Below are 26,612 nucleotides of genomic sequence, written 5' to 3'. Positions count from 1 at the left end.
TATGGACACATTGGATGTGATTTATATTCATCTATATTAGATACCAAGCAGCCACAAATACTGAGGCAGGAAGAGGTGTGTAGTCACATGTACTGAGAGCAATATAGTTAAAGACCACCCACATCTGGCTGGTATTTTAAGATACTCAAGTGGGGGAGGGGAGGAAAAGAGAAAGGGAGACTTGAAAGGTGTCTGCAGCATTGGCAGTAGTGCATGGAGAAGCGATTGATAGCTATTAAAACTGTATATGAATGGAGTTCCCTTCTGGTATGGCGAAACTCCTAATAGAATAATCTTCCTGCAAATAAAAACTAATATTCAGAATGAGATTTTAGAAAATAACTGCTTGAACTTTCAGAGGAGTGGAAAACAGCAGGCAGATTCTGGAGAACATGAGAGGTGCACATGGTGCTTTTGTTTCTGTCTTTAATTTGTTTGGTTGGTTGGTTTGGGCCTGAGGGCAGCCCATGGTCACTGTTGCAAGGTAGCTAAAACTCCCATGGAAAACATATAGCCTTTCAGGTATGAAAAATTGGGAGATGGCATTTGGGCCAGCCACAGACATGAATAGTGCTGCATGTTCTTTTAGTACACTTGATATAGGAGAACCTCTAGCATGTCTTTATGCCTTGGTGTCTCTTTAAGCAGCAATTTATTTACATTTCATTAATAAATAACTTGATAAAAAAAAAAGTCAACTTCTACTTTTCTGTCTTAGACCTAAAAAGGCCTTGAAGAAATGCTTCCAATAAAATTGAAGTAAGCTCATTGCACAAGGATTTACACTGTGATATTCTAAGTTTCGAACACATTGCATGAGCAATAATGAGTTGACAGTTTATAAAGAAAGTGTTCTGGTTATTATTTGGAAGAACATAAGAAAAACAGCATATTGCATGTGTGGTTCTCATTTAGTCACAATAGGCATCAGACCCAGAGCTCTTAAAGGACTGTATAATGCCACCATAACTTTCCATAAAGTTTACTCATTTATATAAAAAAGTAAACTGTTGTTAAGAATTTGTGGTAGGCAGAACAGTAGCCCCCCATAGATGTCTTAATTCTCAGAGCCTCTGAATATGACTTTTTTTTTTCCACAGCAGATACATCGCAGATGTGATTAAGATTACAGACCTGCATTATCTGAGTGGACCCAATTTAATCACATGAGTCCTTAGAGATGGAGGACCTCTCTCTGTTGCAGTCAGAGAGATGTGATGACACAGAAGGGTTGGAGAAATGCAACGTTGCTGGCTGAAGATGGAAGAGGGAATCTAGGAGCCAAGAAATACAGCTAGAGGACGGAATGTTAACAAAACCAACCCTCTCATTGAGACATGAAAGATGAGCTACTTTCCTCATGTATTTCATGCTATACTTTCCAATCTCAGTAAATAAAAACTTCTTAAACTTTCTCAGTCAAAAATTTAGAATCACCTTTGACATTTTTTGCTGTTTTCATGTGTTTAAAAAAAAATCATAAAATACTGCTCATGGCAAAAAAAAAAAAAGAAAAAACCAATATTTAATATATAAATATTGTTGAGTTGAGGTACTTAAAAGAAATGCTGAATTTACATGATAGGAAGTTATATTCTCATTCTGTTCTTCAATGATCATTCCATCCCCCGAGGTTTTGCCTATGTCGGAGAACTTTTAAGGAAGAGTCTATATCGGACAGTACCCAAAGAATGGCCACATGAGAATTAATTCAAAATTATTTACAAGAAGAGATGAAGGAAAAAGTGAAAATTAAAATTGGAGGCATCGAAGACCCCCAGAAAATGAAGATAAAAGCAGAAAGAAGAAAACTGGCCACAAGGAGGAGCCAGAGGATGAGTAATGGCTAGAATCTATTTTGAAATGGCTATTCCTCCTCCTATCAGGGTAATAAAATATCCTGATTAAAATAAAGGGCTAGGAGGACAGACTGATTGATTCAAATCTTGGATCAACATTTTGTTTGTCTTGTGACTTTTGATAAGTCACTTAACCTCTGTGATCTATTTTTTTTATTATTAAAACTGGCATGAATATAGTACCCACTATGAAAATGATTAATGCAAGCTTATAGAAGAAATAATAAATGGTAGATATCACTGTTACTATATCAGAAGTAAGCTTAAGTTGTTCTGGGTGACCTTAAAAATGGAAGAAACCTGTGCAGTTGCCCAAGCATTTCTAGTAAAAGTTAAACAAACCAATTCAAATAATCACAACCAGGGTCTGCCCTAAGCCTGGCCAGTAGAGATCTATTACATGAATTTTTTTTCATAGCATTTATCATGTTCTGAAGTTATCTTGCTCTTTCCTTTCTTTATTTCTTTGCTATCTCTGTTCACAACCCTCCACTAGAATATAAGCACAATAAGAACACTACTCTGTATGTTTCATTTATAACTTGATCTCAAGAAAATAGAAGAGCGCTTAGGACACACACAGTAATTAATAAACATATGTTCAAATAATTGATTTATTAATTGTCCCTGTCATGTAAATTTTATCATGACTTTAAGAGGAAACCTTATATTCGAATATGCTGTGACATGAATCTTCAGTTTAAATTTGTTTAATTCACTTGCCCTTGATCACATTATACTTATTCAAACTTCATTTTTTTGTTTAGATGTTTGCCCTCCTGAAAAACATTGCTTCTTTTTTCTCTTCTATACAAGTTTTGCCTTTTCTTCAATTTTTATATATTCCATTTGATCGTTTTCTAACTTGTTTATTTACAGATGTTGTGTGTGTGTGATAAACTCAGTGATACAGATGCAGTCTAACACATGTTTTTTTCTTTATTTTCTCTACTATGTGTAACAAAATGCTCTGTCACAGTTGCTGTCTGATCATTATTTATTGTTTAATTCATTAACATGTAATAAAGCTAATTTTATGGTTTGATTCACATGTTTAAGCTTGCTGAAAATGAAAAAAAAAAAGTATTAGTTATGCCTTTTTTATGGCAGGAAATCCTAACTTTTCCCAGAAAATAAGCAGTATTTAATGTGTGCAAGAGGTTAGTAAGTAAAAGGTGAAATAAAATTTTAATTCCAAAGACTGAGAGAGGGGACAAGATATCACCAGTAAGTGCACCACAGGACTAGCTTAAAGATGGTGTACATTAAAAAGTCTATAAAAAGATATGACTATCTGCAAAATGCTCAGTTTCTCCATATTTTTTCAGTTTCAAGACACTATTATAGCATTCATAATAGTCAAGATTATTTTCTTTTTGTCTTTTCCTTTCACACATCTCCTAACCACCATTATACATTGATTAGTCTTATTCACCATATTATGCATTTCACTAATATCCTTTCTTACTGCATCTACAACTTCTCCTTGTGATCCTGATGTCTTTTACTCATTCTTCAGCTATCAGCATAGATCATGGAGTATGGACAATGCTATGTTTAAAAGACATCATGCTGTAGTGGGAGGAACTTGGAGTAGAAAGTACTGTTTTTTATAAGAAGTGTGATCATAGAAAAGTCCCAAGATTCCTTAAACTTCTCTTTTGACATGTAGAGTCAATGTGCCATTGTACTTACATGCATTCATTCATTCACCAATATCTACTGGATATAACTGTATGCCAGTCAGTGTTTTAGAGTCATGGAATGCACTCTTGAGGGGATAAATGACAAAAATTTAAGCATCTAGGAAGAGTTTATGTGTGTCAGACAGCTATACATGCTACAGAAAAGATAAAATGCAAGAAGAGGGGCAAGATTGTGGGCTGGTGTGTGGTGAGGTGAAGAAAATACTGAATACTGAAGAATAAAGTTTAGATAGAAAGAGACCTAAGAGTTTATGCTTCATAGGACTAGCACCATGACTTTCTCTATGAATACTATCAATCTGAAAGTTTGAAACGTAATAAATATTACTTAACTATTTGCTTTAAAGTAAAAGTAATTTATGTAAAAGTGCCTCTTAATCTCTAAAATATTAAACAAATAAAGGTTTTTATTCCAAATTCAAACTTATAGGGCTGTTTGGACTAAAGAACTTTTTTCAGCTTTTTTCAGTTTCTTGAACTAAGAAAAGAGGGAATAATAAAATATGTAAGCAAAAATAAAATCTGTCAATGACATGTCTTGCAGTGTGATTAAGAGATAGCTGGCAAAGCCCCTGGATTTTGAAAAATGGAAAATAAAATTTTTTATATCTACTTGTTTTTCCTGCAGCTTTCTGATTAATTGTCGCTGAGAAACTCAGCTTGTATTTATAGGATAGGTGGAGGGAGAAAGCAGAATTAAGATTAAATGTTATCAGAAACTCCTTTGAGCCTGGGAGTCTCTGTACTCAACCAGCATACATTTAACACCACAAAGCCATGCTTGGAGAATACAAATTAAAGCAAACATATTTTTATGAAAGATAGATCCAGACATAAGACCCCCAGTCTGTGGCTAGAATTATCAAAGACCCCAAAACCAATATGAATTACAGTCTAGAAGATGAGTATAGCAAATTAATATCATCTCAATTTAGTGTTATCCATTTTAGTTCTACCTACTTCTGATGTTACATGTACAATTTTAAGCATTTATGGATCAAGAAGCAAGACTGGCATATTCCTAATGGTTTATAAAAGGAGCAAATGGCATATTTTTATAATTAATCCAATTGCCCAAGACCTAGAGAGCATGGAAACTCCAACAAAACAAGCTAACTCTTCTGTTTCATACCTTCTTACATTTTCTGTTAATTGAACAAGAGAATGTTTGCAATAAATATAAAGGCTTCCAAAGGTTTATGTATCTTTCATTCACATATTTAATATAATTTAATGGTAAATTTTCAGAAGTTACCTACTTGGCTACTAAGAGAACAGTCAGGCTTTATTGAAAAGGTGTCATTTCTGTATATTTCAGGGGAAAAAGTCACTAAAGTAAGGTAGTGTCAGAAAAAAAAATGAGAAGAGTAAGGTAAGAGGAAAACCTCAGGACCTGGTCTGTGAGTAGATGCAGGCAATGGGAGAGAGGGTGATCACCCACTGTTAGAAAGAGTGAAGAGTCTGCTCTGGCTGAAACAGAAATTACTCAAACAGAATCAGGGGTAGATAAATGGCAGAATGACCTACATTTACCATGCTTATAATTGGGAACTATTGAATAATGCAACTGAGATAAGTACCTCAGTGACAAAAATGGGGTTAAGAATTCTAAAATTTTGATTACTTAACTTTTAGACATTATCAAATTTGACTTCTATTTCAAATAAGTTAGATTTTTGATAAAAGATTGGTTTTTGGTGAAAATACTCATGTCATGCTAAGTTTAGGTTTTTGAAATCAACAATGCCTTTCATGCTTGCTTGGTTTATTCTTTACTCCATTCTCCAAATAATTTGAGGTGTATATAGAAAGGAGTTTTAAAATAAAAGATTATTTTAAGTGACTCAACAAAAAATTCAGAATGAAAGAGATAACAGGGAGAAAAAATATGTGTGCAAGATGCGCTAATAGGAAAGTAAACAAAATACCTGCCATGAGATATTACTATATTGAGAAGTAAAACCTAATACTCTACTAACTGAAGTAAAAATAAGATCATTTAGAAGACAAGTTCCCAATAGTTTCAGAAGAAGGGAAGCTTTCCTGGCCATGAAGTTTTAATAAAAAATATAATAACTATACTAACAACAAAGTGGATTAACACCCTGACCAATATTCCTGTAGTAAGTACAGCAGCTAGCTTTCTCTGGCTGTTCTTATAAATACTTCCAATGAAAGCTAAAATAACAATTAAAAATTCACTTTATAAAGTGAAATGTGTGGAATATATTATTATGTTGTAAAGAGCACAAGGCAACCATCCCTTCTTCTAAAATAGTTCTTCAAGTATAGCACCACTATACTTGAAATTACATGATTTTTATTAAATTAGGAATTTTTCCATTCCTAGAAATTCACTTAAAAGTGCAAACATTGCTCAAAGGCAATACATCAAGTCACTAATTCTGCACTATTTCACTTTATTTGATTGTTTTCCTTTGACACTGAAACCTAAGCAATATGAAGTTTGCCTCATGTGGAGTCCTTGAATTTTTGAAGTATTTGATTTGAGAAAGATGAAAGCATTTGGTTGAGTTCTAGGTCAAAATTAAGAATCATCCCTTCTAACATCTAATTTAACCCATATTAGATCAAATGGTATTAGATTTTTCCTCACAAGGAGGTAGACTATATATTTGCTGTTGTTTTACCCCTGAATTGTCATCAGAAATTAGTTCATTTAAACAATATGATTCAGACTCTCTTAAGGTTAAGATCAAGCATGAATTTTTGTTTGGGAGGATATACTTTTAGAGTTGAAGAAAAGGAAACAAAAGACAAATGCTGTTATGTACTCATTTCTACAAGATATTATTATTATTTTTGTGTTTTTATGTTCAAGGTTCATGTATCTGTAAGAAGCTAGGAAAGGGCTTCCTGAAAAGAAAAAAAAAAAAAAAGAAAGAAAGAAAGAAAAAAGAAAAAAACAACACAGGCTCCAACGCATGGCTCCACCTTATGAAAGAGAAGAAGATCACAGACTGACAGACACTGAAATCATAAAAGTGGACACTACATTTTGCCAAGTCATTGGACCCTGAGCTCTCTTGCAGTGCAAAGAAAGCCATGCAGGATGAAGATGGATACATGACCCTAAATATCAAAACTGGAAAACCAGCTCTCACCTCAGGTAAGAATGCCCAGAGCTGGTAGTTTGAAAATTAATTATTGAAAGGGCCAACCCTAGTTCTCCCCTCCTTTTTTTTATTAGTATAGCACATATATTTTTATTTTCCTGAATAACCTTTTTCTATAGCATTTGAATAGTATCTGCATAGGCTCAGATAGACTTGTTCAGAATACAAACAAGAAAAGATGCAAGCATGGAACACTACTTTAGGTTTATACAATTTAATGCCAGAGGGAATAGAAACCATGGGGATAAAGGGAGAAAATGTTTGAAAATTCTATTTTTTAAAGATGTCAGCAAATGGTTATGATTCTCTAGGTCTTGTTTATTAAAGCAATTATTTATGGGGGTTATGAAAAAACAAAACAAAGACAAACACACAAGATCTTAACAGCTAGTTGTATTTCAACTCTGAGAGAAGTCCTCTGAGGATGGGAATGGAGGTGAGAAGCGGGAGAGAGTTGTGCTTACTGTTGATGATCACCAGGAGAACACTGGCATGATCTGCCAATGATGTTTACATCACTCAGAAAATCCTGAGAGGGCAGGGCCAGGAGTATCATTGTCCCATAACTATGCCATAATGCCTGCCCCCTGTCATCTTTATTGTATGCCCACAGTTGACCCTGCTTCTTCATCATTGTGGCGTGTGATGGCTTTGGTTCTGCTGGCTTTGTGCATTGGGCTAGTGGTCATGCTCGTGGTTCTGGGGGTTATGTGTAAGTACTGACTCATTGCCAAAGGTTACATCTGAGAAAGGCGATATCTAAGGGTCCTTGTGGGTGCCACTAAGCTTAACTGTCACTATTTATCTGTTTGTCACTACTCCAATCTTCCTATACATCGCTGCCAAGATTCATTAAAGGGAAACTCTGACTTTTCCCTTCTGATTAAAGTCATCTTTTAGATTTTTTTAATTAATTAAAAATTACATTCAAGAACTTTAAATTGGGCCTTGAGTTTCTTCTCAGCATAGACCCACATTATCATTTGAAACTTTTCTCCCTTATTGTGCATATCTTAAGATCCAGCTAACATGGAGTTTTATCAGTGTCACAAATAAATTCTGTCCCTCTGCCTGAGATTTTGCTCATTCTATTCCCTCTTCCTAAAATGTCCTCCTTCCCATTTTGTTTAGTGAATGTATTTACTTCCATTAAGAGATAAGTCATAATTCACCCAACATAAATATTTTTCTTCCTATAGACCTAAAAGCCCTCCAATGTCATATTATCATCAGTGGAGTTGTTGCTTGTGCTCTTGTTTATTTTTAATGATATTTCAGAGTCTGTCATTCACCATTTTTTATTTACCAGAATATCCCAGTACTTTCAGCATTAAAAAAATCAATACATATTTTTTTAGTATCCAAATAGTTTCCAAATACATACATATGTACATATATAACAAATTACCTCAAAATTTCCTCTTTCTTATTGTTGTTTTATTACAGTTGTCCTAATTTCCCCCTATTGCTCTCCCCTGCCCCACTCAACCCCCAACTCCTATGGTCAATCCTCACCCTGTTGTCCATGCCCATGGGTCATTTATACTTGTTCTTAAACTAGACCCTTCAACCTTCTTTCCTCCCTTATCCCCCTCCCCACGCCCCTCTGGTCCCTGTCAGTTTGTTCCTTGTTTCCATGACTCTCAATATGTATTTTTAAAATAAATGGATATTTTAGTATTACATGAAAAACAAAATAACAGAGTTTATTCACCTTTGTGAAATTCACTTAGAAATCTCTATTTAAGGAAACTTTTAAAACATTTGTTGTGGGCATGTGATTTGATCATGACATTTTCTTATTTGTGATTATCTCCTTCAAATAGTTCACTTTTTCTTTTGGATAAACTTTAGCAGTCAGTTTTCCTTTTTTTGTACATCCCTTTCCCCTGATCCCCTCTCAGCACTCATTGACTCATCCGCCTCTAGTAAATGCTTCATAGATTGATAATCTTAGTGAAATTACTTTATTGAAAGGTCTTTGCATTACCCTTATTATCCTTTATTACAAATTATTAACTAATTTTTTACATTTAGTTTTCATGCACCGAAACTGCTTACAAATTGAGAATAAAAATATCTCAGCAACTCCACAACAGTTAACAAACCTGTCCTGCCAAGATTTAATAAAACAATCAGAACAAAAAGATGATTTCAGTAAGTATGATTTGGTAACCTCTTTATCTCCTCTATCTCTGAAGTATTTCTGTGATGCTATCCATAGGAAATCTTGAGATTTGTAGGAAACACTGAATTTGGGGGAAAAGTAAGTCCTCTTTAGAATCAAACGATTCCTATGCTTGATTTCTCCTTAAGACAATAAAAGCAGCCCATGTGACAAAAACTGGAGACATTATGGAGATAGTTGCTATGGATTCTTCAGGCACAACTTAACCTGGGAAGAGAGTAAACAATATTGTACCAACAAGAATGCTACTCTACTGAAGATTCCCAGTCAGAACATTCTGGTAAGGAGACTTCCATGTCAAATATTTTGAAATCTTAAGGAAAAAAAATCAGAAGTGAAACATGCCTTCAAGTTTGTGCTCATTGGAGAACCTTATCAAGCTCAGTAAAAATTATCTATTTTTTTTACTGAGTACTTTTCATTCTACAAGTGAACTTGCTACAATTCTAAATATCAAATAAAATTAATTGATATTAACATAGACATATAATCTAACTTTATTTTGTTTCAGAGTCTTATAATGAAGCTTTTGTCCTTATGTATTTAAAGAACTGTATATGCATTCTGACCATTATATTTATCTGTGTTTCCAACAGAAATACATCAAATGCAGGACTTCATTAATTCGTTGGGTTGGATTGTCCCGCCAGAACTCCAAAGAAGCCTGGAAGTGGGAAGATGGCTCAGTTCCCTCCAAAAATATGTAAGTCATTGGAAACTCACACGTTACAACTAGCAATTTTTATTCCTGAGATACTCTGCCTTTTTGAGTGCCAGTCACTTAAAAGTTGGGAGGTGGCCATATGCCCAACTGTAAGTTATATAAGTAGATGCTGAGCCATTGACACCCTAATCCCCATGAGAGAACACTGGTAGTAAGACAATTCTACTTTTTCTATTCTCTCAGTCCTCTGCTCTTTATCCCAAGCTTCCCTATTGCCAATAGTTTTTCTTTATTTCTATTGACCACTTCACTCTTTACTACAGAACATTTTATACCTTTTTTTACCTTAATCTACTTCTTTTCACATATTTTTAGAACAAAATTATCCTTACTATTTTACAGTTGAAAGTTGTCTGTGGGTTCTTTTGACTTTCCAGTAACATTTACCTAATCTTTCACCCTATGAGTCTCCAAGAATCAGGCACATCATCATTCACAAGGTGGTTCTAATGTCCCTGTCAGAAGGCTCCATCCTTCTACAAATAATCCAGGCAAAAGGAGCCAGTTATGCTGAGTTTTTAATGTGGCTTTCCAATCTTTAGTCTCAGTACCTTTTGTTCATTTTATACATCATTACTGCAATGTCTCTCATTAAAAATTAAACTGATCAACCAAAATTTGTACAATCTGATTATTACTTAAATCTTTAGTTAATTTATTTGCAAATAGTTATATAAGTATTTGTTATGAGTAGGAGACTAGGGTGCTACAACTACAGCAAGCCTTTTCATAGACCTTGGACTTTATCTCTTATCACTCAGTGACTCGTTCATATTATTGCAAGCAAATATCCCTCTGTTCTTTCAACAAATCAGTATCCCCCAACTATAATGTAAGTTCCCCAGTAGATCCTTTCTAACCACTTTATCACCGCCACAGAAAACAACTTTGGCACACACTAGGTATCCCAGAGATATTTGGCAAATGAGTTAATAAATATACATTTTTTTGTTTTCTTATCATAAGCAGTGTAACAGAAAATATAAACAAGTTAACAGGCAACTGCAGTATAGTGTACTGTCTTATATCTGCTATGTAATAACATAAACCTTTATTTCAAAAATACTTAATCAACTTATTTTTCCATGCTCATTTCCATTCTGTGCAGTTATTTGCTCTCCTGTCCCTTCTCTGCTCATCTAAACACTACCCTTCCTTCAAGACAGAACTAAAGCATCATCTACAAAAATATAAAAAGATAAATTGTTTCCAATCACCTCAGATCCCCATCCACTTCTTCCTCTAGACTACTATTGCACCTACTGTTCACTTGCTGCTTAATCGTATTCTATATTAAATTACCATTGAGCAATTAAAATGTACATAGTTTATACTCCCACGAAGACTGGCAGTCTCTCAGTGACCTGAATGTTGTTTTTACCTTTCTTTCCCCCATAATTTTGTCTCTACTTTATGTAACAAAAGTACACACAGAGTTTGATTTTTGACTGTTTGGCTTTCAAAGGAACTCATTCTACCTTTTTAATTCACAGATTTGAACTTTCTGAAAATGCAAGAGACAATATGAATTGTGCTTATTTTCATAATGGGAAAATTTACCCTACCTTCTGCCAGAACAAACATTACTTCATGTGTGAGAGAAAAGCAGGCATGACAAATGTGAACAAACTATTTTAATGCAAAAAGGATGTCACAGGCAAATGCTTGACTGTGTAATAAAAGATCTGGATGAAAGAATCACTAGCCGTAAAATTTCTTATTTTTCCTTTTATTCCCCTTGGAGTCATCTTGACATTATGTTTTTTACCAACCCCACTTAGTCCTTTCTTTATATAACCCTTTACACTGAGGGATTACTAAGTCCCCTTTTTCTATATCCAGAAGATTCCCAATTGTTCTTTTTTTCCAATTAATTTTCTTCTTGTCTTCCATTTCTAATTATCTCAACATTGTATGACTCACTGCATCTTCAGATATAAACACATACATTTTAAATTAGAACAAGAAAAGTTAGGATATAGTTGACTTAAGCTGTGAAAAACATTCAAGTTTGAAAACTATATAAAATACCTAAGTTTGGAAGACAGCAAATGGTAGTGGAAAGAATACGAAACTTGGAATCAGTAAATTAATTTAGATGGTGTGGTCACTTACCTAAAGTACAACCATGGACCAGTCATGTAGTCTCTTTAACTTCCTTTTTCCTGTACTTAAAATAAGGTAACACCTAGTATATATACCTCACAATTCTCCAACATATAATAAAACTTCATCAGGATATAATAACTGTATCAGGAGCTCCATGAGGGCGGATACCATGACCCTCCTATTTGCTGTCCTATGCCTAGCACCAAGCACAGTGTCTGCCTCGCAAGGAACAGAAAAACATTTGCTTCTCATTGTGTGAGATAATTCTTTATAAAACACCACAAGCAGTAAAACCCTGTCCAAATATTATTTCTATGACAAATCTAACTCTTGTAAGGCTCAACAACAGTTAATTTTTTTGTGCAAAGAAGGAAAATAAAGTTTGCAAGAAACCTGATGGGGTTTAAAAATGAGTAAATGGTTCTTAACAAGGCCATAAGCTAAGAGACAGAAGAGCAAGTCAAAAATACCTTATCTAATTCTTTTCCTGAGAGTTCTATACTTGGTTTTTGCTGAGTAGCTCATGAAATATTTATAGATATGTGGAGAGGCACCCTAGAACAGGATAACAGGCAAAAATTGCATTTCCTTGCCACAGCTTCCCTGAAGGTAATCATTCTTCTTAAATTAGAGGTGATAAAATTTCTCAACATGATTCTGAAACATCTCAACTGAGATGTTTGTTAAAATATTAAATACTCAAATGCAAATAGCTACGGTACTCAGTTGAAAGGCTGAGGAGACAGCCCTATCTGTTAATAAGCTCCCCTACAAGTTGACTTTAATACAGTTCAAGAAACATTGCTTTAGAACTTAAACCCTACATGGCTTTTAGTAAATTAGTTTCTTTCAAATTCAATTTCTTCACCTATAAAATGAGTTTACTATTACTACCTTACTCATAAGGTGGTTTTGAGGATTATTAATGTAATTATATAAAGTATTGAGTAAAGTACCAAACATGTAATGAACACAGTAAAGATGTATTAATTTTAGAACTTTGTATACTAACATTTAAAGACATTTTTAAAAATACCTCAGATTCTGTTTCCACTTTAAATGTCTTGAGATCTTGGTTTGGAGGGGGTTAGTATCATTAGTTTTCTATTTTTACTTGTTCATTTAGAGAAACTAAATAGGAACTAATAATTCTAAAAACTGTCTAAAAAGCAGTCTTATTTTTGGACACTAATGTTTTTATCTCCCCTAAATAAAAAAAGAACATATTTACACATCACTGTGGCACAATAAAATTTTGAATATCTTAGTGCATGACAAAAATGTAACCAGATTCTTTTTTATTTTTTTGGTACTCGTATCAAAAACATTTTGTATATGAAATCAGAATAGCACAGGTACTGTGACCAGACCACCTGGCTTTAAACACTAACTCTTCTACTTTGGTAAATAACTTGACTTCTCTGTGCCTCAATTTACAATTAAGTTACAATACACTAATAGTAGTACCTATTTCATAGAGTTGTTGTGATAATCAAAATAATTCATTTCAAAGCCCTTTGAAACGGTACTTAGAGTATAATGAATAATTAAAATTGTATGATTAAAACCATCAAATATAATACAAGTAACATATTAATCTTTTTTGGGGAGAGCCCAATGGTTCCGAAAGAAATTTACTAGAGATTATACTATATTTGGAAAAACTAGACCTTTCTTAGCTTGGTATTCAGTGGTGATAAAATCTGAGACAATCTAGAAATTAATGACAACACTATGAACTATGTTCCTGATGTGAGTCTTAATGTATATTTGATATATTTTTGGTTTCTTTCCTTTTTTCCCTTGGAGATAGAAATCATTTCATTGATTAAGTCACAATTATTTTTCAGATCAGAAACTCAGGTCACATGAAATCATATAAAATACTTGGAGAATTTTCTGGATACTCTTTATTTGCCCCTTTCGATCTTGTTATCCGCACCCTGCGCCTTGGGAAGCAGAACACACACACACGAATACCGTCACTTGGTCAGAGTTGGTCTCTGGCTTCCCAGCTAAGTCAGGCACAGGGAGGTGCTGTCAGTGACCAGAGGGCGAAAGGAGACAGTGGTCAGGGCGCTTACTCCCCTGGCTCTCCTTCTACCATGTCTTGGTTTGACAAGGGCTGGTGTTCTCTATCTTGCACCATGGCTCCTGTCAGATCACAAGGTTCCGTTACACACCCTTCCTTTAACCCCACTGGACTAAGGGTGATAACAGCTTCCCAAAATGTATGTCACCTCCCCTTTTTTGCTTCTGTTAATCTTTCCCAAAACTTAATAAACAGCATCTGTATTAATTGTCCTTAGGTTGCCCCTTAGGGCCATTTGTTCCCTTCTGTTCAGAGATCAACGATTAATCTAGTGAAACCCTGAAACAGAAGAGAACATTGCAGTTTTGCAAATTGTTGGGATTTGCACACTGTAAGTTATTGAGATATGACCTTTGGCCACAAGGACCCATGGCCAATGACAAAGTATCAAATTTCTCAATGCCAGTGCAATAGTCACAGGATGTGGCAGAAATGGCCATTTGTCTGTTAAATAATTCATGTTTCCCTTCTAAAGGGAAGTTGTCATAGAAAGTTTGCTAGCTAGGCAAACATTACATTATCAGGCCCAACCTTCAGATCCAAACACGGACATTACACTAGTGCATGTGAAGGTGATAATGTTACTTCTAGGTTACAGCTTTGAAGAAGCAGATGTGGATTCTCCACCTTCTCTTTTCCTTTGCAATGGCTAGAAGTAGAGGACTTGAATGTTTCACAAGGCAGAAGGAGCCTGAGTTCCATTTGGATGAGAACTACTCACTAACCAGGATTACTGGAGCTAGAATCTTATGTAAGCAAGAAATTAACTTTCACTATGTTAAATGATGGATATGTTGATATTTACTTGTCACAGCATCTGCATTAGCCTAAATAATACAGTTCACAAAATAAAGTAAGAAAGCTGGGAAGGGACTGCATCCCTAAAATAAATTTTTCTTACTTAAGGATACACAGTGATTGACACCTTACACCCTGGTTTGCCCATATTCTTGTATCTTTGCTATTTAGATCATTCCCATACTTCATGTTCTATGCTAAATACAAGTGCATTTTTTGCATTTATTTTCATTTGAACAGTAATCCAGCGCTATTACCTTCAACATCTGCTACATCTTAGAAGCTAGACCAATAACATGTTTTATCATTGACCATTTGAATTCAGTTCCTTTCTCACTTCCTTCTTTAGCAAGTTGTGTTTTTGGCTTAAACTTTATAAACTTCTACTTTCTGGATGAAGATGCATCTATTCTATTCCTTAAACCCCAAAACAGTGCGTGTAAAACAGCCAATTTCAGTTCTTTCACCAATCTGTTCCTGACTGCAAAAAGAGTTACTTGTTTTAGCTTCTTGTGTGGACTGTCCCACCTGTCCAAGCACCTCAGACATGCAGGAGGAAGAAATCTACACTTCCCTTCGATGGGATACTCCAGCACCAGACTCTCATCAGAAATATCTGTCTTCCACCAAATGTTCAGGTAACCACTCTATTTAATCCAAGACTTTGTGGTTATGTTTTATTTCCAGTTATATACGGAACCCAGGTGAATTTTCTAATGAGGTAACCCAGTTTAGAGTACGATAATGTGCATGATACACTAACATTAAAAAAAAAAAAAAAGGTAAGAGAGGTAAGTAAAGATAAAAAAGAAAATGGACTTGGTAAATATGTAGTACTTTTTCTCGAAGACAAAGAATTCCTGGATTTGGGGGAAAAGTGAAAAAATCATGTTTTTATTATTTCCGTTTCTGTATAAAATACTCCACAAATTATCTGATAAATATTAAGAAACAAAGAGAAAACAGACATCGAAACACTGGCAAGTTCTCATCAGCTGGGAGCTGTGTGCTGTAGCAGTCACTCTATCTTTATTTCAGTATTTGTATTAGTTTCCTGTTGTTGAGGTTATAAATTACCACAGACGCAGGAGCTTAGTACAACACAGATGTATTATCTTACAGGTCTACAGACCAGAAGTCTGAAATAGGTCTCACTGGCCTGCAATCAAGGTGTTGATAGGGCCGCATTCCCCCGAGAGGCTCTAGGAGAGAACCTATTCCCTTGTTTGTTTCCAGTTCTAGAGCTGCATTTCTTCTTTTCATGGCTCATGGTTTCTTCCTCCTTCCTCAAAGACAGAAGCTTCATGTCTTCTTCCATCATTGTGTTGCCCTCTGTCACTCTGACCACCTACCTCTCACTTATAAGGGCTCAGATAGAACAGAATAATCTCCCCATCCTAAAATTCTTGACTTACATCTTCAAAGTCTTTTTTGCCAAATTAGATAACATTACAGGTTCCAGGGACTGGGACATGGGTATCTTGGTCTGGTACATTGTTCAGCTAACCACACCATCCAAAAATAAGTTTTATCAATTTTTCCCTAATCAGTGTTAAGAATATAACCAATTCCACAATCTTCATTTTTCCTTCCAGAATAGTTGTAAAATTACCTGGAAAAAAAGTTCCTCATCCAAAACTATGTTTAAAAAGAAATATCTTTGAACCAATCATGTTCAAGTGACACTGGAGAGAGACGAGGAGATGCAACACATTATTTTTTTTTTCAAAAATTAAAGCTTTCTTCCTTTTTTGCTACAGTCTCTAGAATATTTTGGAAAAGGATAGACATAACCAGTTAGCAAGGTTGTGGAGTCATATGAGGGTAAGAAAAGTATGTTATTAAGTCCGTTCAATTTGATTTTTTTGCAATCAAATGTAATCCAAGTTATAACTTAAATTTCAAAAAGTTTGAGTTCTCTTTTTACTGTTACAGTTACATAGCCTCAACAATTCTGTAGTTGAAATGCCTACAGTTAATTCCTTCTTTCACTCATTCTAGTCTTATCCTGGCCCATCCCTTTCACCTACTTTTTCTAACTCAATTTTATTGTCCCTTACCGTTGTTTAGTAACACGATGTCTTATGATGGTGATATCATGCATTTTCTGCGTGGGCTCATTAACAACCTCCCTTTTCTTGGGTATTAAGTGTAAGTATAAAAAGATCTCTTCAAAATAATCTATAGGTATTATATAAGAAATGTAGTTTCACATAAAAGTATATATGTATATTATAATAAATACAACTTCATAATTTATAAGTGAATAAATAAATCAATTACAAACATCTAAATGCATATAAATGGCAAAAATAATTATTTCCTAATTTAATTTATGGAACATTGATTTGCTGTAACACTCTAAGCACTTAAATGCCATTATAACTTTTAATGTTCAATTGTTTAGTGTATAACTCAAATCTAACTCCTTAAGCCTCTTTGAGAACAATAATGTAAATATTTACTTATATTATGATTCGGGTTGTGAACTATGTTAGCATGCCAAAACATGCAAGGTGAAAAATTTTAGTAAATACTCTCCCTTTGCTAATATACATTTATTCTAAACTTGACTGGTGTAAATTATTTTAGTGAGTTCATTCTTCACTTTATATTAGACAAGATACAATTTAACGTTTAACACAAGCCTGAGAACTTTATTTGGCTAATATTTAATCACATTTATTTATTCCCTTTAGTTCAAATTTGAGATGTTTTTACCTCTAGCAAGTAAATTTTTAATGAAATATAGTACTTATATAGCTACAGTTTCCAGAAAAATGACTAAAACTCTTTATTATCACTCATTCTAGCACTAAGAAATTTGCTGAGACAGAGATGAAGGTTATTGTTGAGATAATTTTTCTTTCCTGCAAGCTTTAGCAAATCATTTCTCTATCCAGGAGACATTAGCCGGTCAGGGAGAATTATGAGTCCTGAAATGAGGAAGCAAAGAGTCCAGATTTTCTTCCGGAAAGTATAAGAAACTTGACCTCGTTCATGTTAGTTATGAATTCATTTCCTGATAGTTCTGAGAGGAATGTTTGAATAATTAGTAGGAGTTCAAAAAGTAATTGTAACCTTGTCTATCTCCTCAAATAAAATTTTACAGGCTAGCATAAATGTTAGAAATTCCAGAAAGATTTCCTTATTTCACCCAATCTTCCCTCTGTGCTTTATCAAAAAAAAATTGTGTATGTATAATATTAATATATATCAAATGCTAGCCAATTTTTTTTAAAGAAACTCACATTTAAATATCTGTTTATCGAGTAAATATACTGGAAGCATATTTGCAGAGTTGAAGGAAAACTAACAGTTAAGTCAATAACGTATAATAATTTAGTTTTTTCTGTAAAAACTGGGAACTTTAAATGGAATATTGTGCTATTTTATTCTAAGTAAAACAATCCATATTTTAAAAAATGAATTCATATTTAAGTGACTTTGCAAATATCAAAAGATATGGTTTAAGTATCAATTATACATAATAAGTTCAATGTTAATTTTTAAACTACTTGGGATAAGAAGATAAAAGAAACTACAAAAAAACACTTTAGAAAGTTAACTGAAAATGCAACATGTCCAAGCAATATTGTCAAATGACTAGAATATAGAATTTGTTTTTTATATGAAAATAAATTAACTTTCAATCAGCAATTGTTCTATAACCCAAAAGCATACAGTACATAGTAAGATATTAATAGAAACATATTGTTAATTTTCCATGTTCTCAAAAACTTGCTGTATAGTGGATACTTAATTTTTCTTTTCTGCATAGTTTATAAAATATATTAGATAACCAAGATAATCATGTTCCTAACAAACTCTGGATATCTTAAACTGTGTTAATTGATTTTGACGCAGAAATCATACTTCTGAAAAATTTTTCTGTAGATAAACCTGCATGTATAACAATGGGGGGGACAAAAGATACGACAAAACTCAAATGCCTGTCACTAAGGGAGCATTTAAATTCATGATATATACACATTACAGAATATCATAAAGTAAAGAGGAAAAGGAAGAGGACGAGGACTGGTAAAATTAAAAGTAAACTGAAGTAATTTCTTGTTTCCATCTTGCTCTTGTATTTTCTGTTTTTCTCTACCATATTACTTATGTTAATCATCTTACTATTTTAAAAACTCTATAGTGCAAAATATTTCCTAAGAATTCGGATTTATTCATTTGTTTTTAAATATTCTTTTTCATTTTCCTGACTCATCAATTAGGCATAAAATATAACATCTTACAACAAATGCTTTTATTTTCTTTCTTTTGATCATAAAAATATGTTGTATTATAGTTCCCCAGGTAATTTTGTTGTTTAAACTTTATTCCTCACTTGTTGCAAATTGATTATAACCCCAACACTAATAAAGGTGCAATATGTTCTTTCCCACTTGGGGAGAAAGTAAAGAAAAGTCTCATCTCTCTTTCTCAGTTTTATTAGAGTTTTATGTAATACAAGCTTTTTCAAGTGGTAATAAACAAAGAAACAATAACCTCAAAAGCATAGCTAATCTAAGATATTCAACTAAATTAAAAATTTTAGAATGATAGTTCAAATTCCTAAAAGGAAGGTTATTTTTCATTGTCTGCACATGCCAAATTATTAATAAGATAAAATAAATAACACCACTGTCCTACTCCCTACTCTGGTTAAATCCAGACTTTTGTTAAGAAGAGAAAAAAAAAAGCTACTGACAGCCTGGGTTATTTGCTCTGTCCACAGGTGGGCAGAGCATGAGTATATGCTTTCTCTAGTCCATGACTTTTGGATTTTAGCATTTTCATCTTGGTAGCAATGTCGATGACTAAAACAGATCAGAATATACAGATATGCAATTAAATGTTTTAGTATGAATCTTGTCTTGACCCATTAATTGGGAGCTGTACATGCAGATGCAAATTGCTTTTTTTATACACAAACTTCCCCTTAATATTCTCTATTAGGAACAGAGCAAAACTGTGGCCAAGTCTCCCTTTGAGGTGGAGCTAACTAGCATATGTGCAATCATAAACCCAAAAATAAAAGAGAGAGAGTTGGACTAAAGTAATATTATAAGACTTATTGATTAAGTATTTTCCTTATTTGATTAAAAACATGAAGGCACCAGTTCAAGAAATTCTATAAAATCAAATAGGATAAAGAAAATCAATATCAATGTTGAGAAAAATATTTAATAAAATAGGAATAGATACTTTATAACATTATTTTTTTAAAAAATTGCTTAATAAGTTAGACAGAATTGTAAGAACAATGAAAAATTAATTAAAAAGTAATGTGAAAATAAGAGGATTGGCCCTATCTTATATTAAAATAAATTAAAAACCTAAAATAACTAAGGCTGTGTGGTGCTGACGTGTGAAAAGATAAGTAGGTGAATTGAATTTACTTAAAACAATAGAAACACTGCATAAGGAAGTAGTTCTTTAGAAATTTACAGTAAGTTGAAGATGGCAAATAAAGAATATGGGGAGGAAAGATTCAATAAATGATATGAGAAAATATGTAGTCATCTGAGGGGATAATGTTGAAGTCATAGTTTATAATTTACAACAAAAAATTCCAGCAACATCAAAAAGTAAATATAAAATAAATTTATAGAAGTTTAATCTCAGGCATAAAACTTTTACTAAAAATGACCAAAAAAATCCAATCAATGTGGGGTAAACTTCCACGAGCCAACTCAAAAGACAAACTGGGAAAATGTCACTGTAGCTTATATCATACATGAAGCGAACTTTATCAAAATGTAAGTACACTAACAGAGTCAGTTAAACAGGACTGGTTGTGACAGAAGACTTGTAGAACAGTGAGTCCCAAAGTCACAGTGCGTAAAAATCCACAGTTCATTACAAAAAGAAGATATAACTTAACAACAGCATTAAAGTAAGGATATATGTTACAGACAGAGGTCCAGGGAGACCAGGCGCAGGCAGGCACCCTTTTCTCCCCTTGCAATGTCCTTTCAGAACACAATTTCCCTCTTGAAACAGAAACCACCGATGGGTACACAGAACACCATGGTACCAGGGAGCCCCAAACGGAGTCTTGTTGGGAATATTTACATTTTGCTGACCACATGTGCCTGTTCCTGCAAGGTAGCCAGTCTCAACAGCAAAGACTTCTCAGGGTCTCCTTGTAACCAGGGGCAAATCACCAATTATATGTCATATAAGCTAGCATAATCTTGTCTCAGATTGATTTCTCAGACTGATGATTACAAAGAAGCTACACTATTAATACATTTGATGTCTTGTCCAGAGGTCAGTTACATGCAGGAACTTTAGAAGTACTGCTCAGACTGATTCTAGGCCTGCCCGAATTAACTCTTATAGCACAATAAGGGCCTCCTATAAAACAAAAAGGAAAAGACTAGAAACCCAAAGAAAAAAAATTACAAAGGATATAATTATACACTTCATACAAAAAGAAATACAACTGACTTTTATTTATATGTACGCAAAAAATATTCAACATCGCACACAAGATAAATGCAAATTCAAATGATGTTGATATACCATTTGCATCAGCATATTTGGAGGGCAATTTGGAAGTATCTAATATGGTTTAAATAAATGCACACAAACTGTCCTAACAATGTGTCCTTAAAAATGTACTTGTACATGTGTGAAATTCTGTATGACTAAGGTTCTTTATTACTGTATTCATTTCTGCAATACCAAAACATTACAAAAGTCAACAGAAAATTGCTAACTAAATCATGATACATTCAATACATGATAGATCCATATAATGGTATGCTATACAGTTATAGTGAAATAAGCAGAAAACTCTTTATATACTGACATAAAATTATGTCCAAAATAAATTTTAAGTGATAAAATAAAAGGAACAAAACTATGTAAACCTATTGTGACCATCTGTGGAAAGATAGGTAAGGGTATTTAATGTTCATTAGCTTGTAAAATTCAAAATTCCTCTAGGAGAATGAAAACAAACTTGGTAAGCTTGGCTGCTTTGGAGGAGTGGAGCTGGGTGAATAAGACAGCAGTGGCAAAGACACTTTTTCCTGTGTATCCTTTATAGTTTTTTATTCTTGAACAATATAAATTGTTTGTGTTTTCAAATAAATATCAACTTTATTAATAAAGCCTTTTCTTGCATCTTCTTTAGATACATATATTTTTTTAATTTTAGTTTTCAATTACAGTCTAAATTCAATATTATTTTGTATTAGTTTTATGTTTACAGCATGGTATAGTAGATAATTCTTAAACAATGTACATTTTTTAAAAATTTAATGCAAATGAAGTCACAAAAATCAATAAAAACTGATGGTTGTCTTTAGTCTGTGTTGAAGAATGATTCATAATTTGTTAGGAGTTTATTAGAAATAGTTCTTATTGTTTGAAGGGTTCCAGGTGTCCACTATTGCAAAGAAGCAACAAGAAAAACTCATCCAACAGGACATAGCACTGTTGAACTTCACACAGTGGAAGAGAAGCCATGAACGCCAGATAAAATATTACCAAACCTTGATGCAAAACTCTTTCAGTTCAGGTAACTGATATGGAAAATAAGTTTTCACTTTGCAAATGCAAATGTATGCACCAAATCCTCAAAAAACAAAACAAAATGAAACAAAACAACACCAAAAAAAAACCAACTCAGCAGTGACACACATTTTATTCTCTACAAAATCATAGTCAGCAAATCATAATAGAAGAGACCTAATTTTGATCCACACTCCCATTCAATCTTATTTATGTATATCAAAAGTATATAGAAAATACAGATGTTCCAAGAAATGCGATAAAGAAAACATTCACTCAAATTTCAAAGTGATATTTGTGATATTAGGTCAGATGTTTTATTCAGTCATTCAAGTTTATGTTTAATTGTAGTTCTAAGTTACTCAATATATTTATTTTAGATATTGCTTTAGATTCAAATTTAGATGACTCTTTCAGGAAAATAGTTTATTTTGAAAATTAGAATACTTACCATAAGATTATAACAATGCTGGATTCACCTCTTTTAAAAAATTCCATAAAATTACTTCAGTTTTATCTTTTATATGCCTTACAAACATTTTAAGCCTAAAATAATCTATATCTACCTGTTGCATAGTTTGTAAAGTATTCTATGATTATTTAATGAACGTTTAATGATACTTGTAATTTAGACAATTAACTTTCCTGTAGTGGATTTCATTTAGGTAATCACCAATGAGAAAGGTCAAAAATCTACCATAGCTCCCTCTGATTAAAATGTAATTAAGTAAATGTTTAAAGAAGCACTGGGTGCTCAACAATGTTTTTAAATACAGTAGATTATTTCAGGCATGAGTAGACCCACCTCTGAGCCATCAACCTTGATTTGATAACAATATCCATTTGAAGACCAAGAAATCCAGCATGTTCTCCATACCTTTGATTGCCATCATCAACACTATTTTTGCTATAACTTTAACAATATTCAAGATTTTGATTAGCATGCATTCCAAACAAAGGATATTGAAGAGCTTGAAATAACTCTACATCTGGACCATGGAAACTGATAATAAACTATTTGTGACTTTCTCTAGAAACTTGAGTTCTAGAAGTTTCTATGTCTTTCTTTATAAAACTGTCCTAGAAACACTTTGTCAAAATCTTGCTGTTTGATTCCCTTTTTATATATTTGAGCATCGTTCTTTTGTAAATATGTTCTTTATTAAGGCAGATTCCATAAAACTGATTAAACATTCTGGCTTACTTCTTAATTTTATAAAAGTTTTAATGTAAGCATATTGATCACCTATGCTTTTTCTTCACTTTCCCTCACGTACATATTTTCAAATTACTCATTAAGGTGCATTGTTTGTTCTCTCTATTATACATGAAACAAGAATTTAAGCATTAGCTTGAGGTTTATTACACAACTTGCCTAGTGCTCCAGTACATTTTTAACTAGATTGGGCCAGTAAAATTAACAAATATGAAACAATAAGCAAATGAATGAAGACTACAAATGAGGTTAACCTAAAGAAAGTAAAGATTTATAAAAATAAAATTATCAGATCGATTACTATAGAAGAGGAACAATTTGGAAAAAAACATGCCCTAGTTAAATTTATCGTAAAGTAATTCTTCAAGATCGATTGCAGTTGGAAATAATTATATAAATCTTACTGTAGTCATCCTCAGAGAAGCTGAAATTGGTAAGTATTGCACCACATGAACCATTCAGTTACAGCATTAGGTTCACTGGTGGTGATACGAGGGGTCATTCCAAAGATATGTGCTTCTAATATTTTTTACAGTAACTTTAATAAAAATATTTTATTCAAAGCTTCTGTCTGCAGCCCTTGTCCAGAAAACTGGATTCAGAATGGAAAAAGTTGTTACTATGTCTTTGAAAATTGGAAAATTTGGCAAACCAGTGAAAAGGATTGTTTGAAGGAGGGTTCTAATCTTCTACAAATAGAAAGCAAAGATGAAATGGTAAACACTGTTTTATGGTTTCATATCATTCTGAAAATATCATGTTACCCATTAAAAGAAAGGAGTGATTATGATAAAATAGAATTCTTTAATATTTTATAACAGTAGTATATTAGTTGTAATAAAGGTTTAAAAGAGATGAAGTAAGAATTAGTATGGTTTGTGTTCCTTTTAACTGGATAAACAAACAATAAAACAAGATATTATCCCAAAATCAAGCATATGTTAGTTCTGTCCTTTGTTAATCAAATATGAGGACTAAAAGAAATACTATTTTGAGATATGCTATTCTATTCCAAGATACACTTACGTTATAGCTGTATATATGTTTTAAATAATTATGTTTAATGCTGTAGGGAAGTATAATAACCTTTAAAATTTTTCAATTATCATGGAAAATCAGGAGTATAAAAAGAGATGATGTCATGAAATGGAAAGGTATATGAAAATAACATTTACTAAATGAATTGTTCAATTGACTTAACCAAATTTACTAATATCTTAACAAGCAAACAATAAAATATTTTTCTGAAATCATCCTACCCATATATATGTGTGAGGTAGAATGCATAGTTACACATTACTGACCTTATTAAAAGTGTATGCCACTATATTCGGTAATTAGTCAAAGTTCATTTTTACAAAAATAATAGGAGAACAATATGTTAAGTATATGCAACAAAGAAGGCAACTTGAACTAACTTATTATAATTATAGATTTTCATTATGTGTTCTGTGCAAATTTGGTGACAAATGTTAGTAGTGTTTCTTCTAACAAAATATGCCTACAGTTAAGTTGTTTCTGGAATCTTCTAAACTATTTTTCATATAGAAGTATACTGTGGTCTATGATGTCAAAAATATTTTACTTCTTCTGATAATGAGAGTTAAGTATAACATTTATTTTTTTGACACATATATCTGCCAACCTCTAAATCTGTTAAAACTATATTAATACCAGATGCTTATTTTTCACATGGTCTTCAATGCTACATTGATCATATAGAAACAGAAAAAATAATCTATAACTGTATTTCTTCTTTTAAATATACCCCCCTCTTTCTCCAGCCTTAAAGTTCCCTTTAATCTCTGTCTAGGAAATATGGCATACTTCATAGTTCATGGTAGTTTATTCTTGGTTTTTTTCCCCACATTCACCACCCAGTTCTTGTTTCTTATAGGACTTTATTACTGGCAGCTTGAGGAAGATCAAAAGTGAACAAGATTACTGGGTGGGACTGATTCAGGATGGACGCAGCCAACCTTTCCTTTGGCAAGATGGCTCCTCTCCTTCCCCTGACCTGTAAGCGTTTTGGGGGGGGGAGAAAATTACAAAGTTATAAGAAAAAAAAGTTACATGAGGGAATTCAAATGTTCATTTTAATTTATATCTTAGGTTCCCTCCAGGGAACACAAACAGCATTGTAATTTCATAGGCTTCTAATTAGAATCAAAGCTGAGGTAATTCATGAGTAGCATTATGGCGTCTAAATCTTCCTCCTTCTCACCCTCACAGCCATTACCCTCCAGAACATTTCCATCAAAATATGACAGTCTGAATGGACAATATTATTTAAATATCAAGAATATTTCCTTTGTCTAATTTAATGACTAGAGAGTGCTAAGAAAAAGAGATTATAGTGATTATTAAGCAATTTCCATAATCAAAGCTTTTAGAAGGACCTAGGGAAATTGGTGAACAGAATCAGATGCCTTAGTATTTTGAGAATTAAGAGTCAGGAAAGATATTCTAATTTAGAGCCTGTCTTTATGTTTTTATATGCAATTTGTTCAAATTACATTAACATACTTTTATTGAGAGAAAACATCTCTGTTATTGAAGGAAGACAAAACTACTACAGAAGAGTGCCATATTTAAACAAAACAGGACAAAACAAAAACTACACACCTCTCATGAGTTACCCACAGCAACGCCTCTGTAAGCTCCATCCCTAAACTCAAATATGCTGACTTGCCTCTCCAGGTTGCCCATAGAGAGACCCCAAACAACTCGCAAGCTCTGTGGATACCTCAGAAACAAGAGCCTTTTTTCCACTAACTGCAGCATTTGGAAATACTCTATCTGTGAGAAGTACACGTTAATATCCTGATATGAAAGAAGTTGAGTTCGAAGTGATCTACTGCAATAGCATTTGGAACAGGCCATTGGAAAACCTGTCACAAAATGCCAAGGCACAAGTGCACAAGGAAGCTTATATGTGAACTAAACTAGCTACCTGGGACTCCAAACTTATTTTTGCATTTACACTGGGTAATATTTTTCAGTACTTCCCAGGCATTCTTTTGACTATTCAAATTGCCAAGAATAAAATTGATTTAGAGGACAAACCCCTGAAGGATTGAGAACCAACTGAAGAAACATCATTTTGATTTGTCATGCTTTTCTTTTTTTTAAGTCTAGAGTGATCATAAACCTACAGAAATCTGTAAGTCACTAGGGAAATGATGCAGTTCTAGCTGACTGATTTTTTTTTTTTTTACATAAATAAACATGGCCTTTCAAACTCACTGTCTGCCAG

The 26,612-nt window shown here is 33.2% G+C and overlaps 2 protein-coding genes across 2 annotated transcripts; both read left to right on the top strand.

Annotated features, from left to right (window-relative positions):
* The first annotated feature begins 6,598 nt into the window (after positions 1 to 6,598).
* CLEC1B (C-type lectin domain family 1 member B) lies at positions 6,599 to 11,252 on the top strand. The gene is made up of 6 exons (XM_054590829.1): positions 6,599 to 6,695; positions 7,316 to 7,414; positions 8,740 to 8,859; positions 9,019 to 9,170; positions 9,487 to 9,593; positions 11,108 to 11,252. The coding sequence occupies exons 1-6, from the start codon at positions 6,632 to 6,634 to the stop codon at positions 11,250 to 11,252; spliced, it is 687 nt and encodes a 228-aa protein (XP_054446804.1). The 5' UTR covers positions 6,599 to 6,631.
* Positions 11,253 to 15,094: 3,842 nt separating this feature from the next.
* CLEC9A (C-type lectin domain containing 9A) lies at positions 15,095 to 26,278 on the top strand. The gene is made up of 6 exons (XM_054590946.1): positions 15,095 to 15,251; positions 16,684 to 16,764; positions 22,001 to 22,147; positions 23,921 to 24,072; positions 25,254 to 25,375; positions 26,057 to 26,278. The coding sequence occupies exons 1-6, from the start codon at positions 15,161 to 15,163 to the stop codon at positions 26,181 to 26,183; spliced, it is 720 nt and encodes a 239-aa protein (XP_054446921.1). The 5' UTR covers positions 15,095 to 15,160; the 3' UTR covers positions 26,184 to 26,278.
* The last annotated feature ends 334 nt before the right edge of the window (positions 26,279 to 26,612 follow it).

Source organism: Pteronotus mesoamericanus, unplaced genomic scaffold, assembly GCF_021234165.1.
Source record: "Pteronotus mesoamericanus isolate MK-2021 breed Mesoamerican mustached bat unplaced genomic scaffold, CSHL_Meso_final scaffold_21, whole genome shotgun sequence".
Classification (NCBI taxonomy): Eukaryota; Metazoa; Chordata; class Mammalia; order Chiroptera; family Mormoopidae; genus Pteronotus; species Pteronotus mesoamericanus.
Note: the sequence above shows the minus strand (reverse complement) of the source record. Positions and strands in the feature narration are given on the sequence as shown.

Bases quoted from the DNA above. Each gene is read 5' to 3' on its own strand.
- CLEC1B (XM_054590829.1), top strand. From the start codon at position 6,632: ATGCAGGATGAAGATGGATACATGACCCTAAATATCAAAACTGGAAAA. The intron at 6,696-7,315 runs GTAAGAATGCCC...GTATGCCCACAG, and splicing joins AAAACCAGCTCTCACCTCAG to TTGACCCTGCTTCTTCATCA. The intron at 9,171-9,486 runs GTAAGGAGACTT...TGTTTCCAACAG, and splicing joins TTCCCAGTCAGAACATTCTG to AAATACATCAAATGCAGGAC.
- CLEC9A (XM_054590946.1), top strand. From the start codon at position 15,161: ATGCAGGAGGAAGAAATCTACACTTCCCTTCGATGGGATACTCCAGCA. The intron at 16,765-22,000 runs GTAAGTATAAAA...TATTGTTTGAAG, and splicing joins CCTTTTCTTGGGTATTAAGT to GGTTCCAGGTGTCCACTATT. The intron at 24,073-25,253 runs GTAAACACTGTT...TGTTTCTTATAG, and splicing joins TAGAAAGCAAAGATGAAATG to GACTTTATTACTGGCAGCTT.